This window comes from Haliaeetus albicilla, chromosome 28 (genome assembly GCF_947461875.1).
Source record: "Haliaeetus albicilla chromosome 28, bHalAlb1.1, whole genome shotgun sequence".
Taxonomy (NCBI): Eukaryota; Metazoa; Chordata; class Aves; order Accipitriformes; family Accipitridae; genus Haliaeetus; species Haliaeetus albicilla.
Window position 1 is genome coordinate 16593922 of NC_091510.1, and position 15635 is coordinate 16609556.

The 15635-nt window shown below is 45.1% G+C and overlaps 1 protein-coding gene and 2 long non-coding RNA genes across 7 annotated transcripts in view; 1 reads left to right on the plus strand and 2 right to left on the minus strand.

Moving 5' to 3' along the window:
• MSRB3 (methionine sulfoxide reductase B3) overlaps positions 1-15635 on the minus strand; it is an 87337-nt gene that overhangs the window by 65606 nt on the left and 6096 nt on the right. For 3 of the 5 annotated variants that reach the window (XM_069773781.1, XM_069773778.1, XM_069773780.1), the window contains exon 2: positions 1801-1927. The exons of the other annotated variants lie outside the window; for them this stretch is intronic. In XM_069773781.1, coding sequence (XP_069629882.1) covers positions 1801-1876 — 76 coding nt within the window. In that variant the 5' untranslated portion in view covers positions 1877-1927. The remainder of the gene's footprint in view (positions 1-1800; positions 1928-15635) is intronic. 5 annotated transcript variants of the gene reach the window in all.
• Positions 3287-4965, plus strand: LOC138682544 (uncharacterized). The gene is made up of 2 exons (XR_011322648.1): positions 3287-3396; positions 3722-4965. It is a non-coding gene; the product is annotated as an uncharacterized lncRNA (long non-coding RNA).
• LOC138682545 (uncharacterized) lies at positions 6701-12983 on the minus strand. The gene is made up of 2 exons (XR_011322649.1): positions 12917-12983; positions 6701-12809 (listed from the first exon to the last, which is right to left on the minus strand). It is a non-coding gene; the product is annotated as an uncharacterized lncRNA (long non-coding RNA).

The window sequence follows — 15635 nt, forward strand, 5'->3', positions numbered from 1 at the left end:
ACACCACACACAAAAAACCAAACCAAAGGCAAAGCAAGCCTACATGAAGTTATAAGCATCTGGGGAATTTAGATTACTCTTAAAATATGTGAGATATGTGATTGTATATTATTCCACTGTTAGCAGATGAATTTGGGTTTATTATACATAAATATTTCTCTGTATCTCTCTCTATAAAGTAGCCAGTCAGTGGAACTCACTCTATTAATGTTTGCACAGTTATGGATCAAAGGGACAGGAATAAATAGTAGCGTTATGAGCTTTTTATTCCAAAATGTGACTACTGGATTATGCCAGAAAAACAATTTGACAAAATAGCTAACATAATGCTTTGCAGACAGGTACGCAATAGCAAAACCTCCCACAGGCTGCGTTTCTAGGTGACCAACTTTGAGATCTGCTTTTCAGATCAGGAATAAAATGGCCAGAAGACTGAGTGCCCCCATTTTAAGGTAGACACCAGCAATACTAGCACACATCAAAAGGTGCATAATAAGGGCCAAGGAAATTTGCTTACCCTGTATTTTTAGGATTTTAAATCTGGCTCAGCAGCAAATATAACAGGAAACCAAGGTCAGGCTGACACAATGTGGGCTATTCTCTCTCTTCCTCAATATGTGTTTGCAGGTCCTATCTAGGTTAATGGGAGTTCTGTGCACATGTGTGGGGAAACAGAACACAAATGCTGCAAAAATTGGACTCAGATTTCATTCAAATAAAGTGTAATCAGCTCTAGAAAAACCCATCAGCTTGAAAACTGATGTCTTATCACTGAAAAAAATCTTTAAAACATCACCTCCATATGCTTGTTAAGTCCAGCTCTGGGAAAAAGTGTTCATAACATTTTGCACACTTATGAACCAGTTGTGGGTGTAGTACAAACACCCAGGCTGGTTCTTTTTTGATGCTTCAAATACTGATCAGCCAGGATTCTATCTTTTTTATTTGGGTGTCAAGAAAATTCGTAGTAATGTTCAAAACTAGCTCAGTGCAGCTTATTTTTTCTTCCACATAACCATGCACACTGACATTATTATGCAGACATTACAGATACTGTTGCTGTTAAGTGATACAACACAAAATACTTGGGTCCAAGGTTTTCATGATACAACCAATTCATGGAGATGGGGTCTTATGGCACCCTTCATAGGCCTAACAGCCGAGCCTGGACCTTACATGAAAAGTGCATCTGCATCTGGGCATTAAATTGCATGTTTCCATTTATTTATTTAGAGAAGTGTCATGTAACTGAAGAACACGCTGTCAGAGGAGTGAAAGAATTTTTAAATTCTGTGCACTTTTTGTACATAATTTTCAGTGCAACATATTTGATTTACAATAAAAACATAAAAAAGGGACACATGGACTGTAACTATAGCATACTGCTAAAGATTTTGGAAAATATTTTTGAGTCCTATGATTTAATAGCAATTGATATACTAAATTCTTTTATGCATCTTTTTTAAAAAATTATGAATGGCATTTAATAAATTGTTTTCAGTTTAATTCCACTGGTTTTGCCACGAATGAGGAAAATAATATAAAATTTAAGAGAGAATATGTGGGACAAGGCAGACAGACATCATTTCCAAGCATACTAAAATCTTGGATATCAAAACCTTTACTGAAGCCACTGACTTTTACAACAACAACAACAAAAAAAACCCAAACAAACTTCTGGCTCAAAGGAAAATTTAAACAAACCAGAGCAACCCATAGCACATCATTTCCTGCAGCAGAGACACCCATTGCTAAAAGGGCCTTCATTACGCATGACACAACAAGCAGCACCCATTCAACCTGAGGGAAGCCCACAGGCTCGCAGGGCCACTGGCTGGCTCTTTGTCACCAAATGCAGCAGGTTGAATGCAGACATCACTGTGATATCCTCACCAACAAAACCAGAGGCAAAGAACAGGGGCAAGAGCTGAGTAGGGAAGAAAAAGAAAAAAAAAAAAAAAAGATGAGAACAAATTAAAACATCAAAAATGTTACGATACATTCACAGAAAAAACAATGCTTACAATTTTATGAGACCACCACATGGGAGCACAATTCTAAATGCACTTTTCTCAGTATGTTTAGCCCATTTCTGATACACCCCCCCACCCCCCAACATTTTGATATATATTCCATAGTACTCATAGTACTCTATGCTACCAAGCAAGAGGGAGGGGGCAATTTTGTAGGGGGCACTCACAACAGCCGCTTTAGCTACTCAACGGAGAGCAACTCTGGGTAGCAACCTGTGGGGTCACAAGCGCAGAGGTACTGAGGGAGAGCTCAGGACCTCAGCCAGAGAGCAGGAATCCCGCTTCGAACACCCAGGAATGGTGGGCAGATCAAACGCGCAGGCCTTTTCTATTTGTTTGATTTAAACCAAAATCACACCGCGCAGCATTTCTGAACGGTGAATGCTGGAAACCATTCATTGCTAAAAATTGTTCTTTTGATGACTTGTTTGAGGAACGTGACGCTTCACTGTAATAAACTTGCCAGATATCTTTAAACCACGACTTCTTTTTTTTTAAAGGCAGGAAACAATTCGCGTTGCAAACCGTCCACGAAGACGCATTTAGACAATCTTTCGGCCAGTTTAAATACAGCAAACGGAGAGACGGCAGTCGCGAGATTTTGTTTTAGGAGGGTTTGACGCACGACTACTAACGGGTTCATCTACCCCGCCACGGGCAGGAGGAAACGCGGCCGCCCGGCCGCTCGCTGCGGAAGACGACGGGACACCGGGGGCCGGAGCCGAGCCCTGCCGGGGCCGGTACCAGGGCTCCCGGGGGCTCCGAGCAGCGGGGCCGGACTCCCACCCGCCGCCCCCGGCAGCGCAGGACGGGCGGGACGCCGGGGCCGGCGTTTGCCCGGCCGTTTGCCCGGCCGGGGCGGGGGAAGCTGCCCGCCGGCCCGGCCCGCGGGACCGGCGCACCCCTGGCCGAAGCGCGGCCGGCCAGGCAGGTCCGATACCCGGCCGGCCGGCACACCTCCGTGCGGCGGAGCGGCTTCAAAAAACACCGGACAAAGCCCCTCCCGAGCGGCCCGCCGGCCGCAAGAGACCTGCGCGCCCGGCGCCACGGCCCCGCCGCCCGGCCCCCCGCGGCCGGAAGCGCCGCCGCCCCGGCGAACAAAGCCGCGCTCCGCCAGCCGCGGCGCCGGGCGCCCCCTGCCGGCGGGCGGCCCGCCGCCGCTCGGCCCCCGCCCGCCATGAGGGCCGGGCCCCGGCCCGCCCGAAGCGCTCAGCAGCGCGACGCTCCGGAGCGGCTCCCTCAGAGCCGGGGCGCCGGCGGCGCCATCCCCACGCGGCCAGGTCTTGGCCCACCCTGGCTACGTGAGCGCCGCCTGCCCGTCCTTCGGAGCCCCGCGGGGCAGCCGGCGAGCCGCGGGGCCGAGGTGAGGGGACGCGCCGCCCCCGGGCCGGCAGGCCCGCTCCTCCGGCCCAGCGCCCCGTCGAGGCGGGAAGGGAGGGAACTCCCTGAAACGGCCGAGGGGCGCGAAACGGACCCTGACGTCCTGAAAAACGTCGGGTAGTTCGGCCTTCACCAAAACGTCGCGGTTTAGTCTCAAGCATTCACGAAGACTCGGACGATATACAAGTCCCAACAGCCCAATAAAATACAACCGAGCCTTCACGAAAGCGCTTTATGGCAGTCAACATATTTTATTCTTTTATTGCTGACGTTTTGATCGCCATTTTTATTTACTCTGTACCTTCCAGCGATGCCCGGTAGTTTCAAGCAGGAGGGGACCTCCTGGCGCAAGGCACTGTACACACGCACACGAAACCCCTGCTGCGGGGAGCTCACAGACCACAGTAAGAGCTGCTTGTAAAGCAAAGACAAAAGTCAAACTCGTTACAGTTAACACTTGCGGTTTGGAGGGGCTTCACCCCTCTGCCCACTCTGTACCTCGTGGGTACAGAGAACAGGCTGAGGGAGAGTGACGGTAACGTTGCTGTGACAGGTTAAGATCTTTGCTCTTTCTGCAGCGGATGCAAGCTTGGCCATAGCCTTCAACGGGTTCAGGAACCGGGTTTGTGTCTCAGATTTATGAAACAAGAACAGCCAGAGCACAACGAGAAACACAGGAAGAAAACACCATCCTGGAAATACCACTGCGGGTGGTTTAAACTCCCGTGCTGTGCACACCCAGACCTTTCCAGGTGAAGCAAAGACCCCATGCGGGTGCTGGAGGCACCTGCCTCAGCCCTGAGGGAACCTAGCCACGCTGGCACAGCACCCCCACCTCGCGAGGGCCAGGGCCGAGCAGCCTGGGGACAGCACCGTGCTAACAGGACTGTCGCACACCTGAGCCACAGCGAGTACTGCAGCGCTGCACTCTCACCACGCAGACTTGTCACCCCCCCACATCCTTCTTACAGCCCTGCAACGTGCCACTTTTCTGGTGGGACAGATGCTCCATGAAGAGGTCAAAGCAAAACCCACAACCCAGGAAGGGGATGATGCTTTTATACGTCACTTCTTGGATTTGTTGTTTGGTGGGTTGGTTTGGTTTGTTTTAAACACGTGCTGCTTGCTGCACTGCCTGCAACACCCAGGACACCGCTGGCTCCTCCACAGTTGTCCCCCAGTGTCACCAGACCTCTTGGAGCCCCTTCACTGCACTTCACTCTTTAACCTAGCACAGCACAGGCCAGCATGGATCTTCCCTCTGTCTGGCTCTCATAAGATGGACACTATGCTCAGAGGTAGCTTGTAAATCTTATAAATATTGATCATACAAATACAGCAGTAACTATGTCATTAGGTGGGCTTCAGGAACCTTTTGCTAGGATGACACACATTGTAATGCCAGGAAAGCCTTCCTTTTAGGATGCTGATACCCTAATGTTGGCATATGTTAAAAGGACTGCCAGCTTTCAGAAGCTTCTATATTATCAATTGCAAACATTCAGAAATCACAAGTTCAGCCCCAAAATAAACATGATTTGTTAAAAAGTAATGTAGGACGTCTGTCAAATTTGTCCTTCGGAAATGGAGAACTTTGTACATACTCAGGTTATGTTTTCTCAACCTCTGTCTGCAACCAGAGAAATTTCTTTGGGGGAGCGACAACTTGAGAGATTAAATTCTGATATTATCACATCTTGCTTTTAAGAGCGGTAAGGGAAACATCAAGGGTCTCAGGAGCTGATAACACTACTGGTTTAAGTTCTTCCATATTCAGTTTTTCTCCTGACAACTCCAGTCCAGAATTCCTAAACTTACATAAGAATCCCATCTCTCAAAAGAAAAATGTGAAGTTTTAGCCCTTTGCAAGTAGATTTAAAAATAACACAAATTCTTAAGGGAACAATCAGGTTTTTTCTTGCCCCAGTAATGAGACCTTAATAGTATGAGGCTTCTACTTTTTTTCCAATTTCCCTCCCTCCACCCCCAAGTCTCTGGCCCCATTTGGAGGGCAGGAAACAATTAGGGACAGGTACACACTAGCCAGAGAGCCAGGCTCTTGTCAGGAATTTGTGACACTGGAAAAAGCAGAGAGCAAAAATATTGCCACACTGGAGAAACCCAAACAACCAGAAGTTAGAAGACACTAAAGGCCTGTGAGTCTGCTATACTGAAGTGTTACATTAACAGTTTAATTTTAATCAATATTTGTTAAGTTTCTCCAGTCCAGCAATAAGTTCAAACAGTTGTTTTGCAAAGGTTTTGTTTATTCATTTATTTATTTTGACATAAATCAAATATATAGCCAAGTGTTTCACTGATAAAGCTTAGTGGAATATTTAATATACACATTTTTTCGAGCCTTAGCATTTGGATTTTTTTAATTTAGCTTTTGCTCACCTAAAGCTGCTGCCAGTCAGACTCAGCAGACAGAACAGAGCAACCACCGGGCACTACAGGAACAAAAAGTGCAGCCTAGAGAGAACCAGATGAGCAAGTATTTCAGTACATCACGGATTTCTGCACCTAAACAGTTACTTACTCCCTAGTCATTTTCCCTTAACATATTGTCCGCAACGCCAAAGCCCTTGGTCTCTCCTGCTCCCTGCATTGCACTTATTACTTTTTAGGGACTTTACTGTTTGCAGTAAATGCCTTAGGTTTGTCATGGTGTGTGCTAAGGTGGGGGTAAAGGCAATGTTCAATAGCTTATAAGGAGATCTTTAATGGGGTCTGATCCAATAACCACCACCAAGCTGCCAGCTGTGGCAGGAGACTGGAGCACAGGAAAAGTTTTCAGCAGGGGGACGAGGGCTGCCTGTTACTTATCAGAGAAAGGAGAAGGGAAGAGTTCCTGTTCCCCCTTCTGATCCAAGAAGATCGCCGATCCTGAAACCAGCACCCTCTAGAGCGCACAAAGTAGTCTCCTCACACACATACACCTCACTACCTGGGCTAACCATCCCTTCTGTCCTGGCCTCCCAACAGGCTGCTAGAACAACAAGGAGGCAGCCTTCAGGCCTCAACCAACCACACATCCTGTGAATATGCATTTGTGCTTTATAATTATATTTTTAGACACTGCATGCTTCAATGCATTGTACTGTATTTGAAGCATTCAACACAACATTGTAAAGGTAATTGACTAAACCTTTGGAAATTCACCTTTAAAGAGAGATTTTAGGCTCTGGATTTTCATGTGCTTGTACATCCACTGATAAAGCAAACCAGGTGTCTTCACAAATTCATGATTTGCTATTAAAATACCTTGCAAAAGCTCAGACTGATGAGAGTAAAATACTTTAATCATTAACAGCTAACAACATGCGGCCAAACATCGTAATTATAAATATAAGCTTCTCAAAGGCTTATTGAAGAGGCATAAAACATTCTAAAAGAAACAAATTGTGTTAGCCTTCCAGGTCTACAAAAGTACTGTAGCGTTTAACTTGCATGCTTGTCTGCATATACTTTTTCCCCCTCATACAATAATAGCTTCTCAGTTACAGCCACAGAAATCAGAAGTATTAGACCTGAATTCCCACTTCACTTTTAACACTCTCAATTAAAGCATGCTCTCCATAGCTGTTTGTGCTGGAATGTGCAAACTGAATGGCAATCCAGTCTACTTTTAGGAAGTTTACATTGTGCCCTGATAAAAGAGGTAATTACTGCCATACCTCGTAATATTTGAGTGAAAAACCAGGAAATGTCAAGCTTTAAACTTGAAGTTAGTACTACCATTAGAAAGGAGCCTAAACAGTGAAGCTCAAATCCTTTTTGCTTTCTTGAATTTTACACATTCTCTTATGCTGGATTTTGTTCTTAAACCCTTCCCATAGCAACTGAGTGTTATTTATCATAGAAACTCAAACCTAAAACACTTCTGCAATACAGAACACGCAGTCCAACACATAAAGAGATTTTCAAATACCAGTTTGGCTAGCATACGCTTTAGGATACTGTCAGATCCAGGTACAGATTTTAATGGCCCTCATTTACCGGAATGATCATTTGCAGACGAAACAGAATAGTGCTTAACTGAGGAGTACATTCAATGTTCACAACACAAACTCTAGCGGTTGTCCCTGTGCCCGCAGAGCAAGCAGGGCTGGAGGTGGCACACGCCTGCCCAGGCACACGGAGCATGGCACACGCCGCAGCTGCTCAAGCTCGAGGGGTGCCGGAGGCCCCCCCGGTGCCACTGCTTCCTCACGGTGCCCACAGGCCAGACCCCCTTCTCCTGTGAAATGGGGCAACACAGCCCAGTCTATTAACGTTACTAATGCATCTTTTTCATATTCTAGCTGGGAAGCTTCAGTGGCAGTATCTTCTGTATTCATCATTTTAACAGCTGGAATAGGGAAGGAAGAAGAAAAGTCTAAAGCTTGAGATCAGACAAAGAAATAGAAGCGAGCAGAAGAAGACGAGGAAGGATCAGGCAGCACGGAAGCACTGCTCTCCCTGTAGTGGGAACGTGTATTCTCTCTCACCTGCTCACCCTGAGTCCCACTCTGTGACACCCAGTGACAAGCAAAGCCTTAGGGACTAACCACCCTCCACACGCCATCCTTAGGCTGCATCTAAATTTCCCACTGAGGTGAACCAGAGATCTCCTTAGGAGTGCAGCCTTTAGTCTGAGCTTTATTACCCAGACTTTGCTCCTCCATCTAAGAGGGATGAGATTCCCACAATAGATTTTAGATTATTGTGCAGGCTAAACTGATTATCTTTCCAATAAAATAACCATTAAAATCTTGGAAAATAAACCAGATTCTGAAACTGTTGCACACAATTCGGGGTTATTTCATTGAATTCAATTGTTGAGAAAAAAATATGCTAAGTAAGGGGGTAGGGCTCCACATGCCTGTGAGTTTGCATTTGTATTAGAATGGTTATCCAGAAGAGAAAAATGATTTAAACTTATAAAACACTACATCTGAGGAGAGAACAAAAAGCTACATTTAATTTTCATTTAGTTACCAAACTGAGCTAACATTCTCTCTAGCATCAGCTGCCAAAGATGGGAAGCTCACAATCCCTTACAGGAACACCCCTTTTTGTATGCTGAACTGGCCACTGCATTGCTCCCCTCTCCAGCTAGTGAAAAACCAGTTTGGCAACAAAGAGGCTGGTGTGCTGGTGTAACTAAAGCCCAGAGGTGTGTCCAGGGACCAAATTAAAAAGGTCCGAGACACGAGAGGATAATCAAAACAAAGGGTTTTTTGAAGGTTGTACCCTCTTGACAAGCGAGAAGGGGAAAAGCACATTAATGCCTCCCTGTTCTGCAACTGCTCCCATGCGGGAGAGAACCACCAGGCTTAATTCTCCTTATTTTGCTACTTAACATTTGCACACTGCAGGGCAGTGGTACCAGTCTCCTCTGAACAGCCAAAGGACATGGCCTCAAACAGTGGGGATGAAGAGGACATCTGTGCTACACTGAGTACAAGGGGAGGAGGGAGTTAATTAATTCTCCTTTAAGTAATACAAAAGTTAAGAGGGCCCTTGCTCAAGGGACTCTGGCTTGGTCTTTAGGGAGGGCTGTAAAATGGAAGGAGATTTCATTAGTGTAGAGACAAGACACTGCAAGCCTTGTAGGCAACGGAGGAAATGGGAAAAGTGGAATTGCAAAGAGACAAGAAAAAGCAGAGACACCCCAAGGAGAGGAAGAGACTAGACAAGTAAGGAGTCCCCAAGCCTGGGACAAAAGAGGATCCTTGGGTAAGGACAGAAACCAGACAGTCTCTGAGCCTTGCAAGCGCTCACATGTCTGTCATTTGCAGATTGTTTCCCAATAGTTATGACTGGCAATACTTCCCAAAGGAGAGTAAATACAGGTCAATTGGGATTTCCCCCCCCCCCTCCATTCCTGCTCCTCCCAGATCTGATGCACTAAAATAGCACTGAGCTGCACTTTCATTTTCCCGGACTTGGTAGCCTGCCAACATACAGCACATTCCTTTTACGGCAGTGACTTTATAACTACAATGGTCATAAACTATTCTTAAATGGGTCTTTTCTGAGAATCACAATCCTTTCAACATCTTGAAAAATACCTAATCTTTTCCATTCCAGGCAGTCCTCTCCAGTGTAGTGGTAAAGAGTTAATTGCTTCTGGTGCTCAGATGATGAGATACAAGTGTTCTGGAAATAACCTTTTAATTTAACAATTCCTACTGGCAAGCCTGAAAGCTTTTTGTGTTGCTCACCAATAAAGAATTCATTTTCAGTACTAAAAGAAAAAAACAAAGTTTAAAAAATTCTGGGTTACTGCTGTGGATAGAGCTATACAAGAGGATAGCCCTCCCTCTCCACCAATATTTGCATTGTCAAGCTTACGAACACAGCAGAGCTAACAAGCTTTCTATTCTCTCTATTTTTAATTCAGGACAAATCCCATGTCTCATTTACCAGAACGTGAAATACACCTTTCTTTTTTAGCAGTGAACAAAAGCCCTTCAATGGGTATTTCTAACCTGCTTTTCTGAAACAACTTTGTACTAGTTTTTACTTGTCAAAGAAAAAAAGGACTAATTTTGAAGATTAAACAAATATATCATTTGGAATAGGAGTTCTTTTAAATTGTGTTACACAGTGCTCTGTAACTCAGCGGACTTCCTCCTCAGCTTATGAAGCTTATTTGCCTGGGTGATGATACGCAATAGACACATGATATGAGCCGTTTCTTTTAGGTAGAATATCTTACAAAAATGAAGCAAAGAGAAAGCCTCCAGCTGAGAACTGGTATAACTTAGCAGGACTTCCAACCTTAAACATCATAAAAGTACATTCTTTTGAAAAGAGCACTGCCTCACTCATTCCTAAAATCAGGGAAAGAAAAACCAGCCCTGCAGTGGTTTGCTGAGAGTGCACTCCTGTCCCGCACAGCACAGATAGGCTGCGGGGCAGGAGGTGTGAAGGAAGGCGTCACTTCTGCTGCACGGAGAAGCTGAATCCTGAAGCATCACAGAGGAGTTAAATTCAATGACCCTCTTTTATGAGGCACTATGTAGTAAATGTAGAAATGACACTTACTAGTCCACTGAAGGAGGCAAGGACCCTGAACACATCAGAGCTAAAACCAGTTGTAATTTCAGCCGTGGTTTTGGCTTCTGATTTCATGAGCTCTCAGAGTAAAACCTGCACCAGGGAATAAAAAACCCCAAAGAAACAACACTCCCTGCCACAGCAGCAAACTAAAGCATCTTCAATGCAGGATCAGATGCCATGGAGTTATTACATTGTATATAGGAAATTACCAACAAATAATCAGTAAGTCTATGGCCAGCAGATTTTTAAGATATTTAAAACTCTTTTAATTGAAAAAGTGGTTGGTGCCAATATCTATCTACATGTATATGCACATAACATGCCTATAAACGCCATGCATCCTACTAGAAAAATAAACCTCTAGTGCAAAAGACACACATAGACCCACATCCTACCCAGCCATCAGCCTGCGTCATTTCATTCAGCATTCAATTCTTCGGCACAAACCACGTGAAAGCTGAATTATCTCCCTGTATTTTTATAGTTTACTACACAAGAAAATACAATTTTTAGATCAGACTGTGAACCAGACCTGAGCACCATCTCATACTTTGTGAAAAAGCTTGTAAGTAAAGCATGGGGTTTATAAAATTTAGTTATGATCTCTCTGTTAGCTAGCACAACTGCATTTCAGACCAATTCGACTTGGTGGTTTCTTTTTTTATCATCCCAGCTACTAGCAAAGCATTTCAAGCTAAAGACATCATAGCTGCCAATCTCTCCCCAGCAGTCTCCCTTACATGGAAATTTTCTACGTGGCTTTCCCTAAAAGCCAATACCGCTCATCACCACAGAGAGGAGCCATCTCCCTTTCGTAAAATTAAGATACTACACAGTCTCTTGAGTTCTCCTTCAAGCAACATCCTTCAAATAACATCCTCAGCACACAGAAGTCTATGCATATGTCAACAGAATAAAAGCACTCTTTAAAAATGTACCTTTGATCATACAGACTGTGTCATGATGGTATGCAGAGCAACCTTATGAATATACAAGAAAACCTCAGCCTTTTATCCAAAAATAGTTAAAAAAATTACAGCATGAAAAAATTCTGATACTGCACAAAAACCATAAAAGAATGGCTCACACACTGTAACAGTAACATTAACCATCCTAAAACCAAAAAATCTTTATGCAGTTGAAAAAAAAAAGAACATCTATTCCATACCAAAATAAAATTCCATCAAGTAAAACAGAAACTCCTAAGTCTTCCCTAGTCAGAGATGTACTTTTATTTTTATGAATAGAAGTGAGAAGGCACTACAGCAAATAAGAGTATTTATCTTTACACTTTAAATCTTCTTTGAACTTACAGTACAATCAGATGAGTTAATACTTAATGTGAATGACTGAAAAGTGAGAGAGCAATGAAAACTATTTCTATCCTAACAGCAATTAATTTGATTAAAACATAAAGGTTATTTGATTTTAAACCACTGTCCAAGGTAAATTAATTTAACAAATACTTTTATTTAAATTTCTGTAACACCATTTTCTTAAAATGAATCTTCATTTGGTTAGGCTATAATTAAGTTGAATAGCAAAAAATATGTAACTTTACACGAAATTTTCTGCCACTATTTAATAACCAGGATTATAGGTACATCTACCTGTATTTAGGTAATTACAGGGATAAAAACATTTATTTAGGACTCTTTTTCCTTCTTAGAAGAGAAAATGTCCAAAGGCAAACTTTTTTTCAATGAAAAATGTTACTTGGAATCTGTGAGCTGAATTCCAATTTTCATTCCAGTGCAGTTCAAAAATGCACGAACATAGCTTTTTTTTTTTTAATTAGCTAAATATATTTACACTGGATGTATACACAAGCACCTGCACCTCTAGGCATCCTAAAGCTATTTTTCAATTCATGAACAAAAGTAGTAGTAATTCTAGCTAAATATATTACTTTAAAACCTGCTTTGATTATTTCCCTGTTCTTTAATTCTCCCTCAAGTGTCCAGAATGTGAAGGTGTCTCTTCCACCTCTTTTAATTGACTGAAAATATTTATTAAACTTATATTTTTTTCAGTCCACATTTCCCAGCCCTAAATACATGCAAAACACAAAAATACCCATCCTATACCCACCAGCTAGACTTGCAGCCAACAGTAACCATGCAAAACCTTTCTGCACAGCGAAAAGTACTTACCTTTGGAAAGAAAAAAAAAAAAAATTTTCTCCTGCTCTGTTAGAGCAAGCATACACCAGGGCTAGTACTGGAGTTATCGCCAGGGTCAGCTCCCACGGCCTCGGCCGTGAGCCACCTGCGGGCAGGGGCGATGCTGCCTGCCTGCTCACACCAGCGCTGGCAGCAGCCCCTCACAGAGCCCCCCCAGACGCTCACACCAGGGCTGGCAGCAGCCCCGCAGTACCACGCAGAGCCCCCCCAGACGCTCACACCAGGGCTGGCAGCAGCCCCGCAGTACCACGCAGAGCCCCCCCAGACGCTCACACCAGGGCTGGCAGCAGCCCCGTGCGGAGCCCCCCCAGACGCTCACGCCAGGGCTGGCAGCAGCCCCGTGCGGAGCCCCCCCAGACGCTCACGCCAGGGCTGGCAGCAGCCCCGTGCGGAGCCCCCCCAGACGCTCACGCCAGGGCTGGCAGCAGCCCCGTGCGGAGCCCCCCCAGACGCTCACGCCAGGGCTGGCAGCAGCCCCGTGCGGAGCCCCCCCAGACGCTCACGCCAGGGCTGGCAGCAGCCCCGTGCGGAGCCCCCCCAGACGCTCACGCCAGGGCTGGCAGCAGCCCCGTGCGGAGCCCCCCCAGACGCTCACGCCAGGGCTGGCAGCAGCCCCGTGCGGAGCCCCCCCAGACGCTCACGCCAGGGCTGGCAGCAGCCCCGTGCGGAGCCCCCCCAGACGCTCACGCCAGGGCTGGCAGCAGCCCCGTGCGGAGCCCCCCCAGACGCTCACGCCAGGGCTGGCAGCAGCCCCGTGCGGAGCCCCCCCAGACGCTCACGCCAGGGCTGCCCGAGCCGGTGCAGCTGGCTCACGGGGTAGGCACACCGCTCGGTTCAGCTCGTCTTGTTTGGAGGGTCCTGGGGGAACAACGCAGCCACCAAGTTCGTTCTCCTCTTCCCTCAGCCTTTTGCTAGTTTCAAGGCTTCGTAGTTCAGCTTCCCATCCGGATCAATATTCTAAGATAAATTTGGAGGTTTTCTTTGCATCATCTGTTCTTAAAAGTGACATCTGTTCCACTTCTTTCAGCAGAGAGAGGCAGCAGCACTGCACCCGCAGGCAGCCCCCCCCCGCTGAAGCCTGCTGTCAGGAACTTCATTAAGCCTTGCCCCAAAATGCAGTTTGTTTCTGTCCTACTTGGAGTCGTGCTCCAAAAAAGGAAATTCTCTGCTTAAAACATCGGGAGTCCCTCTTTCCCCTCTTGGTCCTGACATTTCACACCACTCACTGACACATCAGAAATTCCTCAGCGACTCAGCCATGCCCCCACGGCATCCTCAGTCCCCAGCTCAGGACCGTTCCCCTCCCACAGTTTGCTTCAGCACATCTCAGTGCTGAGCATGCAAGCCTTCAGCACCCCTTATGCAAATGAAACGACAAAGGACGTACCAGCTCTATGTCCACCTTAAGGTTTTTTGAAACGGGAATTACTGGTTAGAATTCTGATATATTTGTTCGGTGGTTTTATAGCATTGGTACGTATGTGCAGAAAGATTCTCACTCTCTTACATTTATGTATGTGCTTAGATATTCACAGACAGAACTTACCTAGATGTTTGGAAATTTTATGTAGTTACTATGCAAAACAAGTAAGAAAATTAATAAACCATACGCTATGATCAGTTAAGCCCATCTGCAAATTTCGCTATTTGTAACTCAATACAAAGAAAGCAACACACACAACAAATTATCAGGTTGGAAACAGGTTGACTGCCCAGATGACCTTCCATGGCAGTGTATTTGAGCGATTTTTTTTAAGAAACAGCAGAGGTAATCATCTGAAGTAGCTGCAGTGACTAATTTCAAACCATTGAAATCTGTTCCACAGACAGCCCTCTGTTTGCACGTTGTCAGTGGAGCACGACAGTCACTTGGCTCTGGAATGAACTATCTTGTCAATGAAGCTGCTGAAGCTGCATTTTCTTTTGAGAGAGCACTTTATCAAAATCTATCAAGCTTTCCTTCTCACTCTTAGGAACTCACTTCAGGTGCTTTAGCTGGATAAATACGAGACTATCAGAAATTAGGCATACTAACACTGAATCGCTGTATTCCTGGATGATGGAGCTATCTTGTGTGTCTGCAACCTTTGTCTGGGGTTGCTCTTCCTCCTCTTGATGGGTTAGGAAATCTATCCTACAGTAATTGGGAAACAAGCCGGGGCAATCGTTCAGAAAAGAGCAAGCACCTTGGAGGATTTTTGAAAGGCTCTGGCCTTTCCAAAAGCTCAGGAATAAGCTGACAATGTCCATTTTTAAAAAGGGAGAAAAGACCGATTGGTGAACTACATGGCTATAAGCCTACCTTCAACACCCAGAAAGCTTTTGAAACAAATTACTGAACAATTAGTTTAGTTTGACAACTAAACAAATTACAGTAGGCAACTGAAAATTAGAAAGCAGTAAGCCACCAGGATGGACTTGCCAAAATCTAACCTCATCAACCAACGTACTTTCCTTCTTTCCTTCTATTCTGCAGGCAGGAGGAAAACAGTAAATCCAACCAATCTTAAATATAAAATACTTTTTGACAGAGCAAACTGGAAAAGCACCCTCCTTCTGGATCAAGGTCCTGTAACATGGGTGCAGAGCTGCTTGAAAAACCACACTTGTTCAGCGCTTCTCCTACTGACTAGGGTCAAAACCCAGCAAGGAGTCTTAACTAAAACTGGAGAGACACCAACCTGCAAGGAGTGGGAAGCACTCTGAAGAGCTGAGCAGAACTCAAGATGGTCTTAATAAACTGGAGAAATGGTCAAAAATCAGTAAGATGAAATTCAATACAGCCAAGTACTAAGAACCACATTTGGACTTTAAAAGAAACCCTCAAATGCACAAAACCAAAAGGAAGAATACCAGAGCAGCAGCAGCAGTACTGCAGAAAAGGATGTCAAGGTTACAGTGACAATAAATTGAGCCAACAATGTGAAACTATTAAAAAAAAAAAGGGGGGGGGGCAAATGACAATCTGGAGTTTATTACAAAGAGA